General features: G+C 45.3%; 1 protein-coding gene across 1 annotated transcript in view; it reads right to left on the bottom strand.

The window, feature by feature from the left end:
- The window catches only part of LOC134910889 (vomeronasal type-2 receptor 1-like), a 194,946-nt gene that overhangs the window by 6,922 nt on the left and 160,322 nt on the right, over positions 1-27,702 (bottom strand). The window contains exons 10-11 of the mRNA XM_063919277.1: positions 24,701-24,992; positions 3,234-4,097 (exon numbers count right to left, since the gene is read on the bottom strand). Of these exons, the coding sequence (XP_063775347.1) occupies positions 3,234-4,097; positions 24,701-24,992 (1,156 nt within the window). The remainder of the gene's footprint in view (positions 1-3,233; positions 4,098-24,700; positions 24,993-27,702) is intronic.

Genomic DNA, 27,702 nt, shown 5'->3' with positions numbered 1-27,702 from the left:
ATTGTGCCTGTATGCAGGCCAATCTAGCAACGGCGATAGTGCCGCGCGGTGCCGCTATCGCTGTGGGGCAAACACACAGAGATCCGTGCTTAAAATCTAAGCAATCTAGTCAGATTGCTTAGATATTAAGCACGGATCTCTCCGTGTGTACCCCCCTTTAGTGTCACTTATAATGTGTGGCAGTGTTCCATACAAAGCAGAGGTTAAACTCTGCTATAATCAGTAATTAATTAGACAGTCTAATGGAACTTGTAAAGAGTTTTCTCTCCTATGTGTCATCCTGGAGCAATGCGCAAATGTTCTCCCGGTATGGATTTCCAGCCTGCCATTTTTGACTGGCCATAATGGAGTCTTTCTGAGGAAAGTGCTGTGCACACAGAAATGCGTTATGGCTGGGTCTCCCAAACGGTATCCGTTTGATAAATAGATAGTGTCTAGTTAGACAGTCAATAGATAGACACCATATGTTAGACAGACATTAGGTCAATAGGGTCAAAAGGTCGACAGGGTCAAAAGGTTGACATGAAAAAGGTCAATGTGGTCAAAAGGTCGACATGAAAATGGTCGACATAAAAAAGATAGACAAATTTATTTTTTATGTAACATAGTTTTGGACTATTTCATACCTTCTCTATCCATGTCGGCACAGAGTTGGTTATAAACCTTGTGGCGAGCGCAGCGAGCCACCGTCCCCGAAGCGTGGCGAGCGCAGTGAGTACAGCGAGGGTATGCCTTTCTACAATTGGGGGTTCCAGATGATAAAACTATCCACACAAACCACAAAAATGCAAAAAACATGGTGTCTACCTTTTTCATGTCGACCATTTTCATGTCGACCATCTGACCCTGTCGACCTTTTTCATGTCGACCTTTTGACCCTGTTGACCTAATGTCTGTCTAACATATGGTGTCTATCTATTGACTGTCTAACTAGACACTATCTATCTTTCATACCGGAACCCTCCCAAACTGTGCCATTACAGTCAATATTTTAATGATATCCATACTCGAGCACAGGTGATTTAACTAATACCTCTGTCAGTTTGATTTAACCATCTGGACTTAAGCATGGATATCCTTAAAACTTTGACTGTAATGGTGGAGTTTGGGAAACACTGTGTACAGAAATTGATCTGTTGTGCCTTTTACTGTTCTTGTGATCAATGCTATTTAACTTCTTGGAAGCAATTCAGGAGGAGAACTTTAAGTAGCTTTTGAGAGCAACTCCATGAGTGCTGTAACTAGACATTCTAGCGCTATGTGCAAGAAACAGCATTGGCGCGTCCCCCCCCCCCCCCATATACAAAACAGAGCCAGTGTGCTCCAAAAATATAGGGGCAGGGCTTCATTGGGAAAGGCCACAGAGCTCCCTTTTACACATTAGGAATGCAGATCTCCCTTTTACACATTAAGGCAGGCAGAGCTCCCTTTTACACATTACAGCAGGTACAGTCCCCTTTTACACATTAAGGCAGGCAGAGCTCCTTTTTACACATTACGGTAGGTAGAGCTCCCTTTTACACAGACCGGCAGGTAAAGTCCCTTTTTACACAGTATGGCAGGTAGAGTCCTCTTTACACATTAGGCAGGTAGAGTCCCCTTTTACACATTAGACAGGGAGTCCCCTTTTTTACACATTAAGCAGGCAGAGAGAGAGAGAGAGAGAGAGAGAGAGAGAAAGCATTATACTTACAAAGTCCCTCTCCAGACACTAAAACTGGAGGCACTGGGTAGGATGCAGGAGGGGGGGGGGGGGGTACAGAGTGCATGGGAAGCACACACTTTCTCTCTGCCTGCTGCTGTAAGGGACTGAGTGGCCAGGACTACAGAAGCCACCTGACAGTGTACAAGTGCTACGGCTGGAGAGGGGGAGCCGGGAGGGGGCGGGCAGCTGCAGCGCTACCTGGCTAGATGTACCGAGGCTTCCCACGGGCAGCGCTGCAGCTAGCGGCAGTGGTCGCGTCCCTGCGGGTACTTGCGACGGTCATGCACCAACAGTGCTTTTGCGCTGTGTGCCAGCCATCACTGGCCCATAGCAAGTTACGGCCCTGAACCCAATGGTCAAATACATCCTTCTTACAGACAACAGACCAGAAGTTCATACCAGAGGCACATATGTACATTGCTGCAGGATGATGACATGTAGGAATGAAAGCCTATCACAAGTTCCATAAAATTGCCTAATTAATTACTGATTCTTGATATATGCTGATTTATCACCCTTTAGAGATTATAGTGTTAAAACAATAATATGATACAACAAGGTATTTTAATTGTTGCTCTACAGTATTAATCAATATAGAGCATACAAATCACAGATCAATGTTTTTATTTATATAAAAAGCAGAATCTGCAACTGCGTCGGTAGCATGCTGGAGGCCGCCCAGTTCAGGGCAAGGCAGTCCAGCATGCTAATTAATGGCCAGCGATGCAATCAGAAAACAATTGTGATCGCATCGCTGTGTCCAGAATTAATGATGATCCCCGGCATACACAGCTAGGCTGCATATGCAAGCAGTCTGCCTCCTTTTTTTTCACCGGAGCGGCTGCATGTGACGTCATGCAGCCGCCCCGAAAACCGGGCTGGACCACTCCCCCGCAAAGCCGCCCCCGTGACGGTTGCCACTGTCAATCATAATGTGACTGGATCCTTCAGAGATGCGATCTCACTGTGACTGCATACGCATGTGCTGTGAGGCTAAATCGCATGCGCAGTGTACCGAAAATCGGTCTATTGCGATTTTTGGTACACAGTGATCCAACCTGCATAGGGTCCTAAGAGCTACAGTGCAGGTTAAACTTAAAACACCTCTGCTTGCTTTCTATAATACCGCATAACTTTTAATCTGCTGCTGCTCTTTTTCTGAGTGATGGGTAATTATTATATTCTATAATTTAATATATATAAGGAACTGAGCTAAAGGTAAAATTGCATTTTGGTTGTCATCGTGGCTGATATAAGTTGGTTTGCAATGGGACAAAGGCAGTACACTGACATGATATTAATGGAGTGTCACGGTAGCTGCATATGCACCGCATGCAAGGTGCACACAATGCCATCACAGTCCAATAAAGAGCAACAGGCACATTTCTTCAGTGTTGACATCCTCAATGGTGTTAGCATGCCTGCGCATGGTTTCTTAGATATGTTTCTGCAATATATATGGATTACACAAACCCACAAAACCACCCACCTCCAAAAATACATGAAACATTATTCGACAAATACTTACTTGCCATGGTTCAAAATCAAGTAAATTTGCACATGCCTGCCCTGGAAAGGGCCCAGAGCCACGAACACATTTATCTAAATCATGGAGCGCATTGGCGATGGTGTAAATAGCCTTGTACACACTGTAGGTGATGCGCAGCTCTGACACATCACTGTATGTATTTTGAATACTTTTAAGGTTCTCTCTCCCAGTACAGGGGTTTGGAGAAATATTTCTTTTCCGCCCTGCGACTATTGCTTCTATACTTATATTAGTGTAAAAAGACGCTTTCTGTGTAAGCCAGGTACAATTAAAGGCTTCCTCCCAGAATTCGTAGACCAAGTCATCAGTCCCATGTTCAGGATGTATATCAAGGAGGAAATTTTCAAACCCTGGTATTTCTGCTCTTCGAACAGCAAATCCAATGGTTCCCCCAAGAAAGGAGAAATACTGTGGTTTAGCTATCAGTGCTGACGTTGTCCAGGCTTCACTGGATATATAGGTTTTCCCAGTGATATTAGTTTCTGCCAGGGCTCCCATCAATGGACTAAGATCAATGTCCGAGGAAAAGATGACAATGACATTGGCTGATGATCCACGTATTACTTTCACAATATTATCTATAGTGTCATTGTTATAGATCCGTGGGAGCGTTTCAGAAAAAGCAATACATACACCATTTTTTTCAACCTCTTCTTTGAAAACCTTTATGCCGTATTTACCGTAGTCATCGTCCGCAGCTATTGTTCCCACCCATGTCCATCCAAAATAGGTGACTAAATCGGCAAATCCTTTGGACTGGGCTAAGTCACTGGGTATAGTGCGCAGAAAGGATGGAAACTGGAACTTATCACTGAGTACAGAGCAAGAAGAGGCATAACCCACCTGTAAATCAATGGAGAAATTAAATATTATTATGAATTGTTCCAAATGTTAGTCACATTTACTTTTCAAGAAGTTACAGATCTATCCACTATGAACCTTACAGGTGCTCACCATTCTAGGACTACTACTGAGAAAGTGTCTGCCACATAGCTGTGAGTTTAAATATAATTCTACTAGGAGCTACAGGAGAGGCTGGGGTGGAGCAGGGAGCAGTTATGGTGCTACAGTAGATCATTTTTGGGCTGTTGGATTAGGCATTAAATATGCATATTTTTGTGCAGATAAGTTGGTATACTTATGAGTCCTACGTTGTGCCAAGTGTCCCCATGGAAACACATGAATATTGTTCAAAATCTAACACCATATTTATGTTAAATAATACATTTATGATTTTGTTTTTGTATATTTTAATTTCCGTTTTAACTTCTGGATATTTATGAAGAGAGCTATTCAGGTTATTGGGCTTTACCTATAACAATGCACTTTAAAACAAACTTATTTCTGTTTACAAACCTTTCTTCATTTTGGATACTTTTTTTTTTTAAATACAACTGCACCTTCCTTGATCTGAGAATCCATACACAATATTTCTGAGTTTTCAATATTTTTGATATTTAAATCACCAATAAGGATAGGTAACATTGGCGGTTCCAGAGGTGAGGCTGCAGTGCAGTTCAAAATTGAAATAGGGGAGCCGCAAAAACTTCCATCCCAAATGCTTCCAAATATTGCTGGCCAGGACTCACTGGCAGTTGGTGTGGCCCCCCTATTTGAATTTTGGACTCTGCTGCAGCTTGAACTCAGGAACCGCCACTGATTTAGGTAACTAATTTTGGAAATATTTTTATATAAATGTTATTTTCTATTGTATTTTAGGTTTAGTGATTATTTCATTGTACAGTACCATGAATTTCTTCCAATCTATTTAAATAACCTAGTTTTGCCTTTAAATGATCGTCTCTTTAAAATACCAGCCAGACTTGATGTGATTTTGCTGAGGCCTGCAACTCGCAGGCTATTACATTTAGCCCCAGGGGTTGAAGTCATGGGGTTGAAGTCTAAGTGACGAAACGCGTTGGATTACCTATACTGACCACATACCCAGATAAGGAATTATCTTTTAATAGCATTTTAATTTCGATTTTAAGTACTTTAGATCATTTGTGTTTGTATTTATTGTCCCATTTTTTAACTGTGCATAATTGTTTAATAAATAGTATATTTATTTTTTACCAATTGGGCATAGTACCTTATTGCTTTACACCATTGGTCACTTTATCCTTCATTCCAATTTACCAATAAATATAAATATATATATATATATATATACACATCTACAGTAGTTCAAAAAACGTATAGATCAGTGCGCTTATCCTAACTTGATAATCCTGTACCACAACGTATGGTCCAAAGGGTATCACAACAGTCCAAAGTAAGTTGTATGTCTCAATTCCTATGCCCTGATGTATAATCCACAGGGTACCACAAATTCAAAACCGGGCTGAATAGTCCTATATTAACACCTTCCGCTTCTTTTGGCGGCTGCTCAGTCCTTCAGGGTGCCACTAGGTATATGTAGCCAAAGAGTTCTACAAATGGAAGAGAAGACCAAGCGCCTTTGGTGTAGTATGTCTTTCCAGAATGTGCCAATAACACACAGATAACAGAACTGCATACCAGATTGTGGCTTGTATTACAGCATATCAATCCACTGTTGCATAGGCTCAATACGATCTCAGAATCTGAAAGTCTGGGAAACAAAAACAATCGCCATATAGTGTAATAGTAAGGTCTGCAAGGTTAGGACCATTTTTTATTCCTTTGATTTAATTTCTTAATAAATATATTATATTACTGCATAACCGCGAGGAGTACGGCTATACTTACTGAGCTCTAAATCACTCCGGTTTCTCCATAAACACTTTAACAAAGGAAAATGACAAGGTTATATTTGATATGCCACTTTGATCATATATCTGGTATGCATACCATTTAGGTGTGAATGGTCCTAACCTTGCAGACCTTATTATTACACTATATGGCGATTGTTTTTGTTTCCCTGATTTTCAGATTCTGAGATCGTATTGAGCCTATGAAAGACGGGATTGATATGCTGTAATACAAGCCACAATCTGGTAGCAATTCTGTTATCTGCGTGTTATTGGCACATTCTGGAAAGACATATTACACCATAGGCACTTGTTCTTCTCCTTCATTTGTATATATATATATATATGTATATATACAGAGTCCAATGGTGTGGAGGTGCACTCATCCAATAAAATGGTCTTCAACAACTTCAATTTCACAATAACTTTATTTCAGTAGAAGGCAGGCTTATTAACAATAAGCCTGACTTCTACTGAAATAAAGTTATGTGAAATTGAAGCTGTTGAAGACCGTCTTATTGGATGAGTGCACCTCCACACCATTGGGACTCTGTATATATTGTGAACCTGCCTGGTGAGGCATATCTTCACTAGGAGCACCCCACCGTTGTACATTGTAGTTGCGAGTGCAGGATTTTTTGTAATATATATATACTGTATATATATATATATATATATATATATATACAGAATATTTACAAACAATAAGTATTAAGTTTTCAACCTCAGTGAATATTGGATTAAGGTACAGTTTGTGCAGGTTATTGTTTCTTTGTCTTGTTTTTTTTTTTTAACAAAATCTGTACACACAGTTATCTAAAATTACTGACAGAGACAGTTTAAAATGACCAACCACAAGGCTAGTCAAATTATTCACAGCCTAGTACTACATACCCACAAAAGCAGCTTTTTCATGTGAGTCTGGACGAGGGGAGGGAGGGAGTGAGACTTCACTCATACTGAGAGCAGCAGCCGTCTCCTCTCCAGAAGTCACAGTGCAGGGAGAGCAGGAGGAGGGGCGCGGAGCAGAGCACGGGGGAAGAGAGAGACTCACTGTCGCAGACTGTCCAGCACTGCCTGCTGTACATGTAATGTATATTAGCAGCGCTGCAGCTTAGGTGGCCAATCAGTGTGGATGTGGATGGTGCGCCCACAGAGACACTGCGCTGTGTGCTAGACACCATCCGCCCACACCTAGTTACAGCTCTGGTCCTGCGATCAGATAGTCGCCTCCCAAGGGGAGTGTATATTCACCGTGCAAGTGTGCGATCACATGTGTACGCTAAGCTACTAAAAATCCTTCAGTCAGCGGACAGCTGCAAATCCATTTGCACCTCGCTCATCATTGAATGATTTTTCTACTGTGTGCAGTCTGTGCGCAGTCCAGGACTTACTCCTACAGTGCGATGACAACAGGCTGATCGACTTCGGAGCTGGTGTCACACATCCTCCCTGAAAATGCTTGGGAATGCCTGAGTTCTGCCTGACACGCCCAGAAAATGGTCAGTTACCACTCACGCACGGCCTATTCCTGTCAATCATAATGTGAATGGCTGTGCGATTGGAATTTTCGCACCAGCCTGTTGCTGACCAGCGATGCCTGTTGTTGCTTGCCGACATGCATGCACATTGCGGTGCATACACATGCGCAGTCTATTGCTGATTGCCCACTGTGCGAAAACAAAGCAACGATCAGGGGGTACATTTACAAAGATTCGTGTTTTTGCCGATTTGAAGGGTGTTTGAACTCGAATGGTATCGGGTGCATTTTACTGCAACTATTTGAATCCAGATACGATCATTTACTAAGCTGCCGACTTTTCCCAATTCGGATTTTCCGATGTCGATGTGATTCGTAATGTTAGGCAGTGTTTTACGGGAGTGATGAGTAAAACACTGCCTGACAAAACACAAGGAATCCCGTCCGGATCTGTGAGATCCATGCAGGGCTTCATTGTGTACCTTAAAAAAATGTTTAAAGTCGTTAAAAATCAGAAAAAAATTGCGTGGGGTCCCCCCTCCTAAGCATAACCAGCCTCGGGCTCTTTGAGCCGGTCCTGGTTGCTAAAATACGGGAATAAAAATGACAGGGGATGCCCCGTATTTTAACAACCAGCACCGGGCTCTGAGCCTGGTCCTGGTGCAAAAAGTACGGGAGACAAAAAGAGTAGGGGTCCCCCGTATTTTTTGAACCAGCACCGGGCTCCACTAGCTGGACAGATAATGCCACAGCCGGGGGTCACTTTTATACAGCGCCCTGCGGCCGTGGCATTAAATACCCAACTAGTCACCCCTGGCCGGGGTACCCTGGAGGAGTGGGGACCCCTTCAATCAAGGGGTCGTCCCCCCAGCCACCCAAGGGCCAGGGGTGAAGCCCGAGGCTGTCCCCCCATCCAAGGGCTGCGGATGGGGGGCTGATAGCCTTGTTGAAAATGTAAGAATATTGTTTTTTGCAGAAGAACTACAAGTCCCAGCAAGCCTCCCCGCAAGCCGGTACTTGGAGAACCACAAGTACCAGCATGCGGGGGGAGAAACAGGCCCGCTGGTACCTGTAGTTCTACTGCAAAAAAAATACCCAAAGAAAAACAGGACACAGACACGTGAAAGTATAACTTTATTACATACATTCCGACACACATACTTACCTATGTTGACACGCCGACTCTGGGCTCGTCTCCAATGACGACGTCCGGGGTACCTGATAATAAAATTATACTCACCTGATCCAGTGTCCGGTTCTTTTATTATAATCCACGTACTTGGCATAAAAAAAAAACGCATACCCGACCCAGACGGACTGAAAGGGGTCCCATGTTTACACATGGGATCCCTTTCCCTGAATGCAGAGACCCCCCGTGACTCCTGTCACAGAAAGGTCCCTTCAGCCAATCAGGAAGCGCCACTTCGTGGCACTCTCCTGATTGGCTGTATGCGCTTCGGAGCTGTCAGACGCGCATCGCACAGCTCCCTCCATTAGTTTCAATGGTGGGAACTTTGTGGTCAGCGGTGGGGTTACCCGCGGTCAGCCGCTGACCGCGGGTGACCTCACCGCTGACCGCAAAGTTCCCACCATTGAAACTAATGGAGGGAGCTGTGCGATGCGCTGTCTGCCAGCTCCGACGCGCAAAGCCAATCAGGAGAGTGCCACGAAGTGGGGCTTCCTGATTGGCTGAAGGGACCTTTCTGTGACAGGAGCAGTGGCGTAACTAGAAATTTTTCTCCCCCAAGCCAAAAAATTATTTGGCCCCCCCCCCCCCCCCCCCCCCCCCCCCCCCTCCTTCATGCTACATAATTGGGAGCAAGAAAGGGATAAATATGCGCGCGCCGAAGGCGCGCGCGGCAAAATAAGGGTTGTGGTTTCGTTGGAATGGGCGTGGTTTCGCATAAAGGGGCGTGGCATTGCAGGAAAAGACTACCTTATACCCCAGTTCTGCAACCTGCACGCCCATACGTTGGCCACCACAGGAAAGAAAAATAATCCTGATTCATGCCCCTTACATTATTTGTCATTTTTCCTCATTATAGTAATGCCCAGTATACATTATGCCACATACTGCAATGCCCTTAGACATTATTCCACACGCAATAATGCACGATACAATATGCACACACTGTAATGCCCCCGACACATTATGCCACACACCGTAATGCCCGTGACACATTATGCCACACACCGTAATGCCTGTGACACATTATGACAGGAATCGCAATGCCCGTTATACATTATGCTACACACTGCAATGCCCCTGATACATTATAGCACATACAATGTCCGTGACACATTATGACACACACCGCAATGTCCGTGATACATTATACCACAATGCCCGTGATATAGTATACCATACACCGTAATGCCTGTGACACATACCGCAATGCCCTGCCCGTTACACCCTATGCCACACACCGCAATGCCCGTTATGTATTATGCCACACTGCAATGACCCTGAGACATTATACCACATACCACAATGCCCGTGATATAGTATACCACACACCGTAATGCCTGACACATTATGACACACACCGCAATGTCCGTGATACATTATGCCACACACTGCAATGACCCTGAGACATTATACCACATATCACAATGCCCGCAATATAGTATACCATACACCGTAATGCCTGTGACACATTATGACACACACCGCAATGTCCGTGATACATTATGCCACACACCGTAATGCCCATTACACATTAAGTCCTACAGTAAGGCTTCTAATTACTTTTCAATTACCTGCTCGTTGTCAGGGGTTTCATGCACTGGGTGTCATGCTCGTTGCCAGGGGTTTCATGCTCTTGGTTCCATGCACGGTGCCAGGGGTTTTCATGCTCAGGGTGTCATGCTCGTTGCCAGGGGTTTCATGCACTGGGTGTCATGCTCGTTGCCAGGTGTTTCATGCACTGTGTGTCATGCTCGTTGCCAGGTGTTTCATGCACTGTGTGTCATGCTCGTTGCTAGGGCTGTGCTCCCAGTGCCACATATGTCCCCAGTGCCAGATATTCCCCCACGGTGCCAGGTACTCACATGCCCCAATGCCAAATATAGCCCCCCCCCCCCATGTGCCAGGTACACATATACCCCCCCAGTGCCACATATGCCCCCAGTGCCAGATATTCCCCCCAGTGCCACATATGCCCCCAGTGCCAGATATGCCCCCAGTGCCAAATATTCCCCCCCAGTTCCAAATATGCCCCCAGTGCCATTTATTCCCCCCCAGTGCCAAATATGCCCCCAGTGCCAGATATGCCCCCCCCAGTGCCATATATGCCCCCAGTGCCAGATATCCCCCCCCCCCAGTGCCATATATGCCCCCAGTTCCAGATATTCCCCCCCTCCAGTGCCATATATGCCCCTAGTGCCAGATATTCCCCCCCAGTGCCATATATGCCCCCAGTGCCAGATAATGCCCCAGTGCCAGATATCCTCCCCCTGCCAGATATTCCCCCCCAGTGCCATATATGCCCCCAGTGCCAGATAATGCCCCAGTGCCAGATATCCCCCCCCTGCCAGTTATTCCACCCCAGTGTCATATATGCCCCCAGTGCCAGATAATGCCCCAGTGCCAGGTATCCCCCCCCTGCCAGTTATTCCCCCCCAGTGTCATATATGCCCCCAGTGCCAGATAATGCCCCAGTGCCAGATATCCCCCCCCTGCCAGATATTCCCCCTCAGTGCCATATATGCCCCCAGTGCCAGATAATGCGCCAGTTCCAGATATCCCCCCCCTGCCAGTTATTCCCCCCCAGTGCCAGATAATGCCCCAGTGCCAGATATCCCCCCCTGCCAGTTATTCCCCCCAGTGCCAGACATCCACCACCCCCCCCGCCAGATATTCCCCCCCAGTGCCAGATAATGCCCCAGTGCCAGATATCCCCCCCCAGTGCCATATATGCCCCCAGTGCCAGACAATGCCCCAGTGCCAGATATCCCTCCCCTGCCAGTTATTCCCCCCAGTGCCAGATATTCCCCCCAGTGCAAGATATCATCCCCCCCCCCGCCGCCACTTTTTGGAGGGACACGGAGGGTACAGCCTCTCCTGTGTCCCTCCTGCTGCATCATCTCCGGCGGCCGCGGGTCTAATAGGGGGAAGTGCCGGTCCGTGAGCCAATTAGAGCTCACGGACGGCACTTCTCCCTATCAGACCCGCGGCCGCCGGAGATTATGCAGCAGGAGGGACACAGGAGAGGCTGTGCCCTCCGTGTCCCTCCAACAAGCGGCGGAGGGAAGGAGAAAGCAGACTGACATGCGGACGCTGTCCGCATGTCAGTCTGCTGTAAAACAGTGGCGCCCCCGCAGCCCTCGCCCCCAAGCCACCGCGAGGACTGCGGGGGCAGTAGTTACGCCTCTGGACAGGAGTCACGGTGGGTCTCTGCATTCGGGAAAAGGGGTCCCATGTGTAAACATGGGACCCCTTTCAGTCCGTCTGGGTCGGGTATGCGTTTTTTTTTTTTTTTTTTGCCAAGTACGTGGATTATAATAAAAGAACCGGACACTGGTTCAGGTGAGTATAATTTTATTTTCAGGTACCCCGGACGTCGACATTGGAGACGAGCCCAGAGTCGGCGTGTCAACATAGGTAAGTATATGTGTCGGAATGTATGTAATAAAGTTATACTTTCACGGTGTCTGTGTCCTGTTTTTCTTTGGGTATTTTTTTGCAGTAGAACTACAGGTACCAGCGGGCCCGTTTCCCCCCGCATGCTGGTACTTGTGGTTCTCCAAGTACCGGCTTGCAGGGGAGGCTTGCTGGGACTTGTAGTTCTTCTGCAAAATAACAATATTCTTACATTTTCAACAAGGCAATCAGCCCCCCATCTGCAGCCCTTGGATGGGGGGGCAGCCTCGGGCTTCACACCTGGCCCTTGGGTGGCTGGGGGGGACCCCTTGATTGAAGGGGTCCCCACTCCTTCAGGGTACCCCGGCCAGGGGTGACTAGTTGGGTATTTAATGCCACGGCCGCAGGGCGCTGTATAAAAGTGACCCCCGGCTGTGGCATTATCTGTCCAGCTAGTGGAGCCCGGTGCTGGTACAAAAAATACGGGGGACCCCTACGCTTTTTGTCCCCCGTATTTTTTGCACCAGGACCAGGCGCAGAGCCCGGTGCTGGTTGTTAAAATACGGGGGATCCCCTATCATTTTTATTCCCGTATTTTGGCAACCAGGACCGGCTCAAAGAGCCCGAGGCTGGTTATGCTTAGGAGGGGGGACCCCACGCAATTTTTTTTCCAGTTTTTACACTAAACAGACCCTTTCCCATAGATAACCATGCACAGATCTCACTGATCCGTGCATGGTTATCCAAACTCGACTGGAAAAAGCAGGTCTATTTTTTTGCTGCTTTTTTTAACGAATGGAAAAAAAATAGAGATGAGCGCCTGAAATTTTTCGGGTTTTGTGTTTTGGTTTTGGGTTCGGTTCCGCGGCCGTGTTTTGGGTTCGACCGCGTTTTGGCAAAACCTCACCGAATTTTTTTTGTCGGATTCGGGTGTGTTTTGGATTCGGGTGTTTTTTTTAAAAAACACTAAAAAACAGCTTAAATCATAGAATTTGGGGGTCATTTTGATCCCATATTATTATTAACCTCAAAAACCATAATTTCCACTCATTTTCAGTCTATTCTGAATACCTCACACCTCACAATATTATTTTTAGTCCTAAAATTTGCACCAAGGTCGCTGGATGACTAAGCTAAGCGACACTAGTGGCCGACACAAACACCTGGCCCATCTAGGAGTGGCACTGCAGTGTCACGCAGGATGTCCCTTCCAAAAAACCCTCCCCAATCAGCACATGACGCAAAGAAAAAAAGAGGCGCAATGAGGTAGCTGACTGTGTGAGTAAGATAAGCGACCCTAGTGGCCGACACAAACACCGGGCCCATTTAGGAGTGGCACTGCAGTGTCACGCAGGATGTCCCTTCCAAAAAACCCTCCCCAATCAGCACATGACGCAAAGAAAAAAGAGGCGCAATGAGGTAGCTGACTGTGTGAGTAAGATTAGCGACCCTAGTGGCCGACACAAACACCGGGCCCATTTAGGAGTGGCACTGCAGTGTCACGCAGGATGTCCCTTCCAAAAAACCCTCCCCAATCAGCACATGACGCAAAGAAAAAAAGAGGCGCAATGAGGTAGCTGACTGTGTGAGTAAGATTAGCGACCCTAGTGGCCGACACAAACACCGGGCCCATTTAGGAGTGGCACTGCAGTGTCACGCAGGATGTCCCTTCCAAAAAACCCTCCCCAATCAGCACATGACGCAAAGAAAAAAAGAGGCGCAATGAGGTAGCTGACTGTGTGAGTAAGATTAGCGACCCTAGTGGCCGACACAAACACCGGGCCCATTTAGGAGTGGCACTGCAGTGTCACGCAGGATGTCCCTTCCAAAAAACCCTCCCCAATCAGCACATGACGCAAAGAAAAAAAGAGGCGCAATGAGGTAGCTGACTGTGTGAGTAAGATTAGCGACCCTAGTGGCCGACACAAACACCGGGCCCATTTAGGAGTGGCACTGCAGTGTCACGCAGGATGTCCCTTCCAAAAAACCCTCCCCAATCAGCACATGACGCAAAGAAAAAAAGAGGCGCAATGAGGTAGCTGACTGTGTGAGTAAGATTAGCGACCCTAGTGGCCGACACAAACACCGGGCCCATTTAGGAGTGGCACTGCAGTGTCACGCAGGATGTCCCTTCCAAAAAACCCTCCCCAATCAGCACATGACGCAAAGAAAAAAAGAGGCGCAATGAGGTAGCTGACTGTGTGAGTAAGATTAGAGACCCTAGTGGCCGACACAAACACCGGGCCCATTTAGGAGTGGCACTGCAGTGTCACGCAGGATGTCCCTTCCTAAAAACCCTCCCCAATCAGCACATGACGCAAAGAAAAAAAGAGGCGCAATGAGGTAGCTGACTGTGTGAGTAAGATTAGCGACCCTAGTGGCCGACACAAACACCGGGCCCATTTAGGAGTGGCACTGCAGTGTCACGCAGGATGTCCCTTCCAAAAAACCCTCCCCAAACAGCACATGACGCAAAGAAAAAGAAAAGAAAAAAGAGGTGCAAGATGGAATTGTCCTTGGGCCCTCCCACCCACCCTTATGTTGTATAAACAAAACAGGACATGCACACTTTAACCAACCCATCATTTCAGTGACAGGGTCTGCCACACGACTGTGACTGATATGACGGGTTGGTTTGGACCCCCCCCAAAAAAGAAGCTATTAATCTCTCCTTGCACAAACTGGCTCTACAGAGGCAAGATGTCCACCTCATCATCACCCTCCGATATATCACCGTGTACATCCCCCTCCTCACAGATTATCAATTCGTCCCCACTGGAATCCACCATCTCAGCTCCCTGTGTACTTTGTGGAGGCAATTGCTGCTGGTCAATGTCTCCGCGGAGGAATTGATTATAATTCATTTTAATGAACATCATCTTCTCCACATTTTCTGGATGTAACCTCGTACGCCGATTGCTGACAAGGTGAGCGGCGGCACTAAACACTCTTTCGGAGTACACACTTGTGGGAGGGCAACTTAGGTAGAATAAAGCCAGTTTGTGCAATGGCCTCCAAATTGCCTCTTTTTCCTGCCAGTATAAGTATGGACTGTGTGACGTGCCTACTTGGATGCGGTCACTCATATAATCCTCCACCATTCTTTCAATGGTGAGAGAATCATATGCAGTGACAGTAGACGACATGTCCGTAATCGTTGTCAGGTCCTTCAGTCCGGACCAGATGTCAGCATCAGCAGTCGCTCCAGACTGCCCTGCATCACCGCCAGCGGGTGGGCTCGGAATTCTGAGCCTTTTCCTCGCACCCCCAGTTGCGGGAGAATGTGAAGGAGGAGATGTTGACAGGTCGCGTTCCGCTTGACTTGACAATTTTCTCACCAGCAGGTCTTTCAACCCCAGCAGACTTGTGTCTGCCGGAAAGAGAGATCCAAGGTAGGCTTTAAATCTAGGATCGAGCACGGTGGCCAAAATGTAGTGCTCTGATTTCAACAGATTGACCACCCGTGAATCCTTGTTAAGCGAATTAAGGGCTCCATCCACAAGTCCCACATGCCTAGCGGAATCGCTCCGTGTTAGCTCCTCCTTCAATGTCTCCAGCTTCTTCTGCAAAAGCCTGATGAGGGGAATGACCTGACTCAGGCTGGCAGTATCTGAACTGACTTCACGTGTGGCAAGTTCAAAGGGCATCAGAACCTTGCACAACGTTGAAATCATTCTCCACTGCGCTTGAGACAGGTGCATTCCACCTCCTATATCGTGCTCAATTGTATAGGCTTGAATGGCCTTTTGCTGCTCCTCCAACCTCTGAAGCATATAGAGGGTTGAATTCCACCTCGTTACCACTTCTTGCTTCAGATGATGGCAGGGCAGGTTCAGTAGTTTTTGGTGGTGCTCCAGTCTTCTGTACGTGGTGCCTGTACGCCAAAAGTGTCCCGCAATTTTTCTGGCCACCGACAGCATCTCTTGCACGCCCCTGTCGTTTTTTAAATAATTCTGCACCACCAAATTCAAGGTATGTGCAAAACATGGGACGTGCTGGAATTTGCCCATATTTAATGCACACACAATATTGCTGGCGTTGTCCGATGCCACAAATCCACAGGAGAGTCCAATTGGGGTAAGCCATTCCGCGATGATCTTCCTCAGTTGCCGTAAGAGGTTTTCAGCTGTGTGCGTATTCTGGAAACCGGTGATACAAAGCGTAGCCTGCCTAGGAAAGAGTTGGCGTTTGCGAGAAGCTGCTACTGGTGCCGCCGCTGCTGTTCTTGCGGCGGGAGTCCATACATCTACCCAGTGGGCTGTCACAGTCATATAGTCCTGACCCTGCCCTGCTCCACTTGTCCACATGTCCGTGGTTAAGTGGACATTGGGTACAACTGCATTTTTTAGGACACTGGTGAGTCTTTTTCTGACGTCCGTGTACATTCTCGGTATCGCCTGCCTAGAGAAGTGGAACCTAGATGGTATTTGGTAACGGGGGCACACTGCCTCAATAAATTGTCTAGTTCCCTGTGAACTAACGGCGGATACCGGACGCACGTCTAACACCAACATAGTTGTAGGCCTCAGTTATCCGCTTTGCAGCAGGATGACTGCTGTGATATTTCATCTTCCTCGCAAAGGACTGTTGAACAGTCAATTGCTTACTGGAAGTAGTACAAGTGGGCTTACGACTTCCCCTCTGGGATGACCATCGACTCCCAGCAGCAACAACAGCAGCGCCAGCAGCAGTAGGCGTTACACGCAAGGATGCATCGGAGGAATCCCAGGCAGGAGAGGACTCGTCAGAATTGCCAGTGACATTGCCTGCAGGACTATTGGCATTCCTGGGGAAGGAGGAAATTGACACTGAGGGAGTTGGTGGGGTGGTTTGCGTGAGCTTGGTTACAAGAGGAAGGGATTTACTGGTCAGTGGACTGCTTCCGCTGTCACCCAAAGTTTTTGAACTTGTCACTGACTTATTATGAATGCGCTGCAGGTGACGTATAAGGGAGGATGTTCCGAGGTGGTTAACGTCCTTACCCCTACTTATTACAGCTTGACAAAGGGAACACACGGCTTGACACCTGTTGTCCGCATTTCTGTTGAAATAGTTCCACACCGAAGAGCTGATTTTTTTTGGTATTTTCACCAGGCATGTCAACGGCCATATTCCTCCCACGGACAACAGGTGTCTCCCCGGGTGCCTGACTTAAACAAACCACCTCACCATCAGAATCCTCCTGGTCAATTTCCTCCCCAGCGCCAGCAACACCCATATCCTCCTCATCCTGGTGTACTTCAACACTGACATCTTCAATCTGACTATCAGGAACTGGACTGCGGGTGCTCCTTCCAGCACTTGCAGGGGGCGTGCAAATGGTGGAAGGCGCATGCTCTTCACGTCCAGTGTTGGGAAGGTCAGGCATCGCAACCGACACAATTGGACTCTCCTTGTGGATTTGGGATTTCGAAGAACGCACAGTTCTTTGCGGTGCTACTGCTTTTGCCAGCTTGAGTCTTTTCATTTTTCTAGCGAGAGGCTGAGTGCCTCCATCCTCATGTGAAGCTGAACCACTAGCCATGAACATAGGCCAGGGCCTCAGCCGTTCCTTGCCACTCCGTGTGGTAAATGGCATATTGGCAAGTTTACGCTTCTCCTCCGACAATTTTATTTTAGGTTTTGGAGTCCTTTTTTTACTGATATTTGGTGTTTTGGATTTGACATGCTCTGTACTATGACATTGGGCATCGGCCTTGGCAGACGACGTTGCTGGCATTTCATCGTCTCGGCCATGACTAGTGGCAGCAGCTTCAGCACGAGGTGGAAGTGGATCTTGATCTTTCCCTAATTTTGGAACCTCAACATTTTTGTTCTCCATATTTTAATAGGCACAACTAAAAGGCACCTCAGGTAAACAATGGAGATGGATGGATACTAGTATACAATTATGGACGGACTGCCGAGTGCCGACACAGAGGTAGCTACAGCCGTGAACTACCGTACTGTGTCTGCTGCTAATATAGACTGGTTGATAAAGAGATGTCGTAGTATGTATGTATGAAGAAGAAAGAAAAAAAAACCACGGGTAGGTGGTATACAATTATGGACGGACTGCCGAGTGCCGACACAGAGGTAGCCACAGCCGTGAACTACCGTACTGTACTGTGTCTGCTGCTAATATAGACTGGTTGATAAAGAGATGTAGTAGTATGTATGTATAAAGAAGAAAGAAAAAAAAACCACGGGTAGGTGGTATACAATTATGGACGGACTGCCGAGTGCCGACACAGAGGTAGCCACAGCCGTGAACTACCGTACTGTACTGTGTCTGCTGCTAATATAGACTGGTTGATAAAGAGATGTCGTAGTATGTATGTATAAAGAAGAAAGAAAAAAAAACCACGGGTAGGTGGTATACAATTATGGACGGACTGCCGAGTGCCGACACAGAGGTAGCCACAGCCGTGAACTACCGTACTGTACTGTGTCTGCTGCTAATATAGACTGGTTGATAAAGAGATGTCGTAGTATGTATGTATGAAGAAGAAAGAAAAAAAAACCACGGTTAGGTGGTATACAATTATGGACGGACTGCCGAGTGCCGACACAGAGGTAGCCACAGCCGTGAACTACCGTACTGTACTGTGTCTGCTGCTAATATAGACTGGTTGATAAAGAGATGTAGTAGTATGTATGTATAAAGAAGAAAGAAAAAAAAACCACGGGTAGGTGGTATACAATTATGGATGGACTGCCGAGTGCCGACACAGAGGTAGCTACAGCCGTGAACTACCGTACTGTGTCTGCTGCGACTGGATGATAAATAATGATATAAAAAATATATATATATCACTACTGCAGCCGGACAGGTATATATATTATATAATGACGGACCTGCTGGACACTGTCTGTCAGCAGAATGAGTTTTTTATAGAATAAAAAAAAAAACACCACACAAGTGAAGTCACACGACGAGTGTTTAACTTTTTCAGGCAATCACAATATAGTATACTACTAACTATACTGGTGGTCAGTGTGGTCAGGTCACTGGTCAGTCACACTGGCAGTGGCACTCCTGCAGCAAAAGTGTGCACTGTTTAATTTTAATATAATATGTACTCCTGGCTCCTGCTATAACCTATAACTGGCACTGCAGTGCTCCCCAGTCTCCCCCACAATTATAAGCTGTGTGAGCTGAGCACAGTCAGATATATAATATATACATAGATGATGCAGCACACTGGGCTGAGCAGTGCACACAGATATGGTATGTGACTGTCTTGTACTCCTGGCTCCTGCTATAACCTATAACTGGCACTGCAGTGCTCCCCAGTCTCCCCCACAATTATAAGCTGTGTGAGCTGAGCACAGTCAGATATATAATATATACATAGATGATGCAGGCATGCAGCACACTGGGCTGAGCAGTGCACACAGATATGGTATGTGACTGAGTCACTGTGTGTACCGTTTTTTTCAGGCAGAGAACGGATATATTAAATAAAACAACTGCACTGCTGGTGGTCACTGTGGTCAGTCACTAAACTCTGCACTCTCTTCTACAGTATCAGCCTCAGGTCAATCTCTCTCTCTCTCTCCTAATCTAAATGGAGAGGACGCCAGCCACGTCCTCTCCCTATCAATCTCAATGCACGTGTGAAAATGGCGGCGACGCGCGGCTCCTTATATAGAATCCGAGTCTCGCGAGAATCCGACAGCGTCATGATGACGTTCGGGCGCGCTCGGGTTAACCGAGCAAGGCGGGAAGATCCGAGTCGCTCGGACCCGTGAAAAAAAACATGAAGTTCGTGCGGGTTCGGATTCAGAGAAACCGAACCCGCTCATCTCTAAAAAAAAACAGACCCGCACTTGAGCACTCAGAGACTAACACCCAAATACGAATGAATAGTGAATGCCCGTATTGTATGAAATAACAGCCGCGTTTGACCGATGGTCTATTCATTCGTATTTCGGAAGTTTGCAAATCAAACCATTACGAATAGTCCAAACACTGCCGAGATTGGTGCTTAGTGAATTCCCGGATTGGGACTTAGAAAAAAAAAACACAAATCGGACAAACTCGAATTCTTAGTAAATATTGGCCCAGGTCTGAGTCACCCCCAATGCGCGTTCACATACACAAATTGTTCATAACACTATGTGTTTGAAAATGAACAGCTGAACAACACCAGTAAACGGGTATTTGAACTTTAACTTTAACAATTGAAACTTCATTGTACTCTAAGCCTAAATAATGTTAGTTTTATTTCAAGCACACCATGTACCACAAACTGGTTTTCTCATTTCACTGTATGGTAATTTCTCCAAAGCAATTACATCCTTCACACCCCCTGCAACTATCCCCTCTGTTCACATTACCACTTCAATTATCCACTACCCTCTTATTACTTATCTTTATATATTGACAATAACATCCACAACCTGTCAACATAAAAAAACATTAATTTTCAAAAACTTTCCACCACTCTGCTACAACTGTAGCTACCCATCACACTCCATGTAGGCATAGATGTCAACCATGGCACTCTAAATTAACAAGACACCTACAAAAACTTTCACGGGAAGTTGAACATCGGTGGTGTAAATCTCGTACTCCAAGTGACTTCCTCACATATAAGACTATCTACCACTTTTATCATAATGCCCTGGACACTGCCAAACAAACATATTTCCAAACTCTCATGCTCAAGCCTCTAACCCCAAAGCAACTTTATAATACATTTAAATCAATTCTCAAACCTCCCTCACCCACCGACCAGCCACTATCAATGCACAAGAATTTGCTTTCTCACACTACCGTCCCATGTTTCTCCAAGCTACCTACACTCGTCTCACACACTTCCTTTACCCACACATCTTATTGGACCCACTTCAGTCAGCCTTTCATTCCCAACACTCCACAGAGACAGCACTGACTAAAGTAGTGAATAATCTGGTCACTGCAGAGTATAAAGGGTATGGGTCATTGGGTTGACCCAACTTAGGTTGACAGTCATTAGGTCGACCACTGAAGGTTGACATGGGCATTAGGTCGACAAGCACTAGGTCGACATGGGAATTCGGTCGACATTCGCTAGGTCGACAGGTGAAAAGGTCGACATGAGGTTTTGGACTGTGTTTAGTGTCATTTTCTTTGTAAAGTGACAGGGAACCCCAATTAGTGCACCGTGTCCCCTCGCTTCACTCGGCACAGGTTACTGTTCCAATCATAGTCGACGTGGATCGTCAAGTATGGAAAAATCCAAAAAAGGAAAATAAATGTGAAAAACTCATGTAGACCTTTTGACATGTCGACTTAATGACCATGTCGACCTATTGACCATGATGCCCTTCAGTGGTCGACGTAATGACTGTTGTCCAAAGCTGTGTCGACCTAACGACCGTATCCCAGTCTAAAGGCCATTACTCACTTATTATTCTTCTAGACCTCTTTGCTGCTTTTTACACTGTTGACCACTCTCTACTCAGACAAATACTACAATCCCTAGGTATTCAGGACACAGCCCTTTCTTGGTTCTTATCCTACCTCATCCTAATCACTCTTTCAGTTTCCCCACTGCCTCTATCAATTGGAGTACCTCAAGGCTCAGTCTTATTTCCTCTGCTTTTCTCAATCTATACCACATCTCTTGGTAAACTAATCAGCTCTTTTGGATTTCAGTATAATCTGTACGCAAATGATACTCCAATCTACCTATCCACCCCAGATATGTCACCATCTGTATTGGTCTGTGTCACTGAATTACCTTTCTGCCATTAAATCTTGGATGTCATCACTCCAGCTAAAATGTAATATTTCCAAAACAGAATTAATGCTATTTCCACCAACCAATAGTAGTTACCAACCTGATATCTCTATCACTGTTGAGAACTAAACAGCCAGTCCTACCCCACAAGCTCGCTGCCTAGGTGTCATTCTTGACTCTGACCTGTACTTTGTTCCCCACATTCAATTTTGTTACATGCATTTAAAAAACATATCCAGATACGACCATATCTTACACAATACACTGCAAAAACTAATCCATGCTCTCATTATCTCACTCATTGATTATTGCAATATTGCCGTCTTTTTACTTTTCCAAATACAGACTCTCACCATTACAATCCATTCTGAATGCAACTGTGAGACTAATCTTCCTCGCTAGACATTTATTGTCACTTCATTGATTACCTGCATTCGACTATATTCAATATAAAATAATTATACTCACACACAAGGCCCTTAACCAAACTTCACCAACGTACATCTCTTCACTTATCTCAAAATATATACCCAAACCAACCTCTTTGCTCTTCACAAGATCTACTGTACGTCTGTAGACTGTAGACTCATTATTTGCTCCCATTACTGATTTTTTCATTAGGACTTTATTCGGGCTGCACCCACTCTGTGGAAAGGCCTTCCATGCACAATAAGACTATCCTTTAATCTCCAAACCTTGAAGCGTTCCTTGAAAACTCATCTCTTCAGGCAAGCCTATCAAATTCTAGAACTGTCCACATAACCTCCATAAATTTTCCTATCCAATGACATCATCTCTGTACAGTCCACACATATTTTCACATATTTTCTCTTTTTTCACTTTCCCATCCTCCTGACCCCTGGCCAACATTACTGTGTAAGTTTATCATACAGCCCTCCAAGAATCTCTGCGATCTGCTGGACCATTATGCAATAGATAACACCTAGCCTTATGTATCAATGCCTATTTCCCTGTAGATTGTAAGCTTGCGAGCAGGGCCTTCCTACCTCTGAGTGTCTGTTATTACCCAAGTTTGCTTTATTACTGTTGTTTCCAATTGTAAAGCGCAACAGAATATGCTGTGCTAGATAAGAAACTGTTACTAAATAAATAAATAAATAAATAATAATAAGGCACTCACAGAAAAATGTGCACCCTCTACCTTCACTTAATTTCTCTACTGCTCCACAAAAGTAATGACTACCTATTCTGCCCTAAGGGCCTAACTCAAAGACGGTCTATGTTTACACAAATGGACAATGTGTTTTGTACTGTGTATGCATCTGCTTCACATTGTACATGTGCCAAGATGGATTACTGATGTCGCCCGTAGAGATGATTTGAACGCATAGTGATTGACAGTTAGGGAGTATGTGTGGGAGGTAACTGGGGGTGGCAACAGAAACGCAGGCACGTCATGACAATTTTGGGGGCGTGTTACAGCTAGCGACTGTGTCCTTGTATGTTGTTCCACTAGCTATGGTATCGTAGTTGCAATGGCCAGTGGGTGTCTCACTACAATCCCAGCAGCTGTGACATTTACTTTTTTTGTATCTGCGTACAAAGTAGCAGTGGTGGTTTTACAGCTGCCTTTGAATCAGGCCATCAATAAGAAACTCCTCCCAGGTTCTCCTATTAGCAAGTGCCAGCCTGTGCACCTACTGTATGCATGTACCACCATCATGCTCTGAAAACCCACTTGCCTTCATGCAATTGTAGGTACCGCCAAAGGAGGAATGTGCACCTCAATAAGTTTGTACTTCACCAGTTGGTTATGTACAAATAATCTGGAATCCCACTTATCATTCACACTCATAGGTCCCATCAAGTGACATGGATAAACACAACATGGCTTCCAGTAGTGTATACCAGACTGGTACATAAGCCACACATCCACACTACATCTACACTGTACCAGCAGGCTGTGTGGTTTCCTCACTCCTCCTCTCATCTCCCAGTGCAGCCCACTGCAGTACTGATTAAATGCTTGATTTAGAGATAGACGTGTGTCAATGTCAGGTGCAGCGGAGTCGTCTAAATGCACCGTGCACGTGACACGATAGTCTTGTGAGGGTGGTTGCAGTGTGGACCTATTTGCAAAGTGATTGACAGCCAGGGACTGTTTGTGGGCAGCAACGGGGGGAGGGGAAACTCAATGCAGGCATGTTGCCACCATTTCGGGGGAACTCACAGCCTGCAACTGCAAACTTGTACCCAGTTAAAATGGCTCCAGGTTCTTACTTCCAGTGGCCATTCTGCGTGACTATAAAGTAATCGACCAGTGTGCGTCTCATGGTTGTGTCTTCGTACACCAACAGCGGATTTGCAATGCCACCAGTCGGCGCCACAGTACAAATCAGGCTGCTGCAACATTTACACACAACCACTGCCTACAGGATTGCCGGTGCAAAGGCATTTGTGTCCATCACAGGGAAAAAGACTTTATCCAAGCATATTCAGTGTGATATTAGTATCCATTATCCAAGCATGCACACATTACTCAACCAAGCATGTTATGTTTCTTATAGTATGACTAAAAAGGGCCAATAGTGGATAAATATCAAACACTTTACAACACTCACAAATGTATATGTAAAAGTCAGCACCGTAACAGGGCTTTACAGCGCCCTGTGCCTGACACACCACCCATGACGTTATGAGGAGGAATTGGGTTTGCCAGCGCCAGGAATTACAGCACTGCCCGAAGCAACCTCAGGATGCTCGGGAGGCTGTATGAGCCGCAGTATGCACATCTGGAGCGCCCAGTGATTCTGGCTGCAGGGTGCTGTTCCAGTGGCTCTCACACCCCTTGTTACGGTGTGGTTAAAAGTTTCTTTTTTACTTTTCTTTTTTACTTTAACATTGCACTTTAATAATACCTCAGTAGCCAAACACTGGCCAACTTTTATTTAATGCAATCTATGGATACATGAAGTAATTACCTGTGGGAAATAGTACAATCCCAATATTCTAGCTGTGGCAATAGATAAGGCTGATCCTCCAGCCCCAATTACAGCAGCCAGTGGTGCACCGGCACTGCATCGGAAGTTTGGGTGGGTTTCATTCTGTCCTGTAAGAAATGATAAGGTGGCTTCCACTGATTTGGAAATAGTGAAGCATGTATCAAAAATCTGGTAACCCAGGGTTATGTCTGGAAGAATGTCCTTCCGCTTATTTATTTCATCAATAGCAAACATCATGGCTCGAGTCCAGCGTAAAGCCCGGAAGTTGAACCTGGCAAATGATAATAAATTGAAAGGGTTAATTATATGCATGGTTACACTTCCATTAATAATTGTAGAATTTAAATAAAATATATATCTTTAAGTCTATTGGCTTAAAATAATTTAAATGACTTTTTCCAGCTGAAGAATCTAGTGATAAGGTGTTGAATGTTCCAGGGGGATACATACGATATCCCGGCGGATGGGTTGCCGGTGGTCATCTGACCAACACTGGCATCCCGGAGCAGGAACCTAAATCAGGATTCCGACGTTCAAGATCCCGGTGCCGGCATATCGATCCATCTCTGGGATGCCGGCGTGGGTGTTCTGTCTGAGCAACGGTTTATGGTTAGAATGGTTCCTGTTTACATACTAAAATATGACACGTGTTTTGTTACTGAACTGTAAAGTTTAGGAGATGATATACTTTGGGAATGTCTATTGGTAACCAATGGTTCGCAGACATTGGTGTTTCATTCTGATGGTGATAGATTTGTAATTCCCTGAGGGCAAAGATTGCAACCACTACCTGCTTTGTTACGTTTTTTTACTTCCCAATGCTTGGAGACATCATTCCTGCTGCATACACCCCAAGGAGGAACTCTCTGCCTGAGGCAAAGCTCCTTCGTGCATGCGTAAACTATATGTGTCCATTGCGCATGCATACCAGCATACCATTAACAACTGATGGTAACATGCCATCAATAGGTACAGTATGTACCGATCGCTGCAACTTGGGAACAATTTGATTTCTCCCTTGCAAAAATGACTACTGGCGTTTTTCCACTCTAAAATAATGTCTGCCCTTTACAGTGGAGTAACAGGGAAATGAAATACCAAGGTAATTCGCCCGGCGCTGTCAAGAGAAATTGCTAATCCTTTAAACTGCTGTATAGAGGGATAGTTAGTTCCTGGTGAGACAATAAGGTAAAAGTGTAAAAACAGCGCTAAGAAAAACTGGATATGGAAAATTAATAATCACAATTTATTATAAAAATTGTTGCAACACATTAAAACCTTCAATTCATGTATACATATGAATATATTAATGAAATAAATTTGATAAAAAGATGTCAAGTAGGGCAAGCACAGCACGTTTGTTTTGGTATATTACCACATGAGGATGCCGGACATGATATGATGATGATAAACCTTGGAATTATGCCACAGTCCTGGGTGCACTTTGCAATGCTGGCAGATAAAACGTCCCAAGAGTTGGATGAACCTTAATTGCTTGGTTCCAAACCAGATGTGATCCTATTACACGGCTCCTCCAAACCAACGCGTTTCGCTGTATCCACAGCTTTCTCAAGGTCCTACAGCGAAACGCGTTGGTTTGGAGGAGCCGTGTACCCCTAAAATCATCACTTACACCTGGAATAAGCCTAGAAGTCCACCAGCAATTGGGAAACCTGCAGAAGTCCTTACAAGCACCAGAGATCCAGTTACAAATAGGATCACATCTGGTTTGGAACCAAGCAATTAAGGTTCATCCAACTCTTGGGACGTTTTATCTGCCAGCATTGCAAAGTGCACCCAGGACTGTGGCATAATTCCAAGGTTTATCATCATCATATCATGTCCGGCATCCTCATGTGGTAATATACCAAAACAAACGTGCTGTGCTTGCCCTACTTGACATCTTTTTATCAAATTTATTTCATTAATATATTCATATGTATACATGAATTGAAGGTTTTAATGTGTTGCAACAATTTTTATAATAAATTGTGATTATTAATTTTCCATATCCAGTTTTTCTTAGCGCTGTTTTTACACTTTTACCTTATTGAGTAACAGGGAAATGTCTCTTTCCCATGGGAGGTACGCAGATATTGGGCCAGATGTAATGACGCCTGAGTTCAGCGTCCATACAAGATGCCGGCCGAATGCAGACTTTTTTTTTAAAGGGGCAATCACTGTCAAGGCAAAACCATGCCTTGTAAGTGATTGTAATTTAAAAAAAACTTCAAAGTACGGAAGTCGAACTCAGGGCGTCATTACATCCGGCCCATTGCGTGCCCATACACTTTATGCCTATGATATATATTAGGTTTCAGACTGTTGGATAAAATGTCTATCAGGTATTTTATATGACTGTGTATGCCCAGCATAAGACAGGTGCATAGCTGTAGGCAGGTGACCAGATGCACACCTTATAATGCAATCTACCAAAATCTATGGTGACATTTACAATAAAGACCTCCATATATCTAGTGGTTTTACAATGCAGGATCTACATCTCTGGTGGCTTTACAATGTATATCCCAAATCTCTGAATTCTATACAGTGTAAGCTCCAAATCTTGGTGAGTATTTTGCAAAAAATGGCAATGAGAGTATTTCCACCAGGATCAGAATAATAACAGCGGGATTCCACAGCTTAACTGCCCACAAAGTATTTTAATAGAATTTTTCAATTCTCTCACACAATTATACAACTTTTCGATTTCTGTTGTCTAATGTTTTTTTTAATTGTTTCAAATTATATAGGAAACTTTTTAAATATATTACATAACTGTTTTACAGTACATAATTATCATGTTGGTTCGATATAGACAGACAGACAGACAGACAGACAGATAGATAGATAGATAGATAGATAGATAGATAGATAGATATGATGATCTGCCCTCTAGACAAAGGGGGGTGCAAGGAAAGGGATATAGGGAGGGGGGATGGCAATGACTGCCCCTTCCTACAGAGTGGATGTTTATATAA

The sequence above is a fragment of the Pseudophryne corroboree genome, chromosome 4 (assembly GCF_028390025.1).
Source record: "Pseudophryne corroboree isolate aPseCor3 chromosome 4, aPseCor3.hap2, whole genome shotgun sequence".
In the NCBI taxonomy this organism is placed as follows: Eukaryota; Metazoa; Chordata; class Amphibia; order Anura; family Myobatrachidae; genus Pseudophryne; species Pseudophryne corroboree.
The sequence above is the reverse complement of the archived record's forward strand: the minus strand, read 5'-3'. Positions and strand labels throughout refer to the sequence as shown.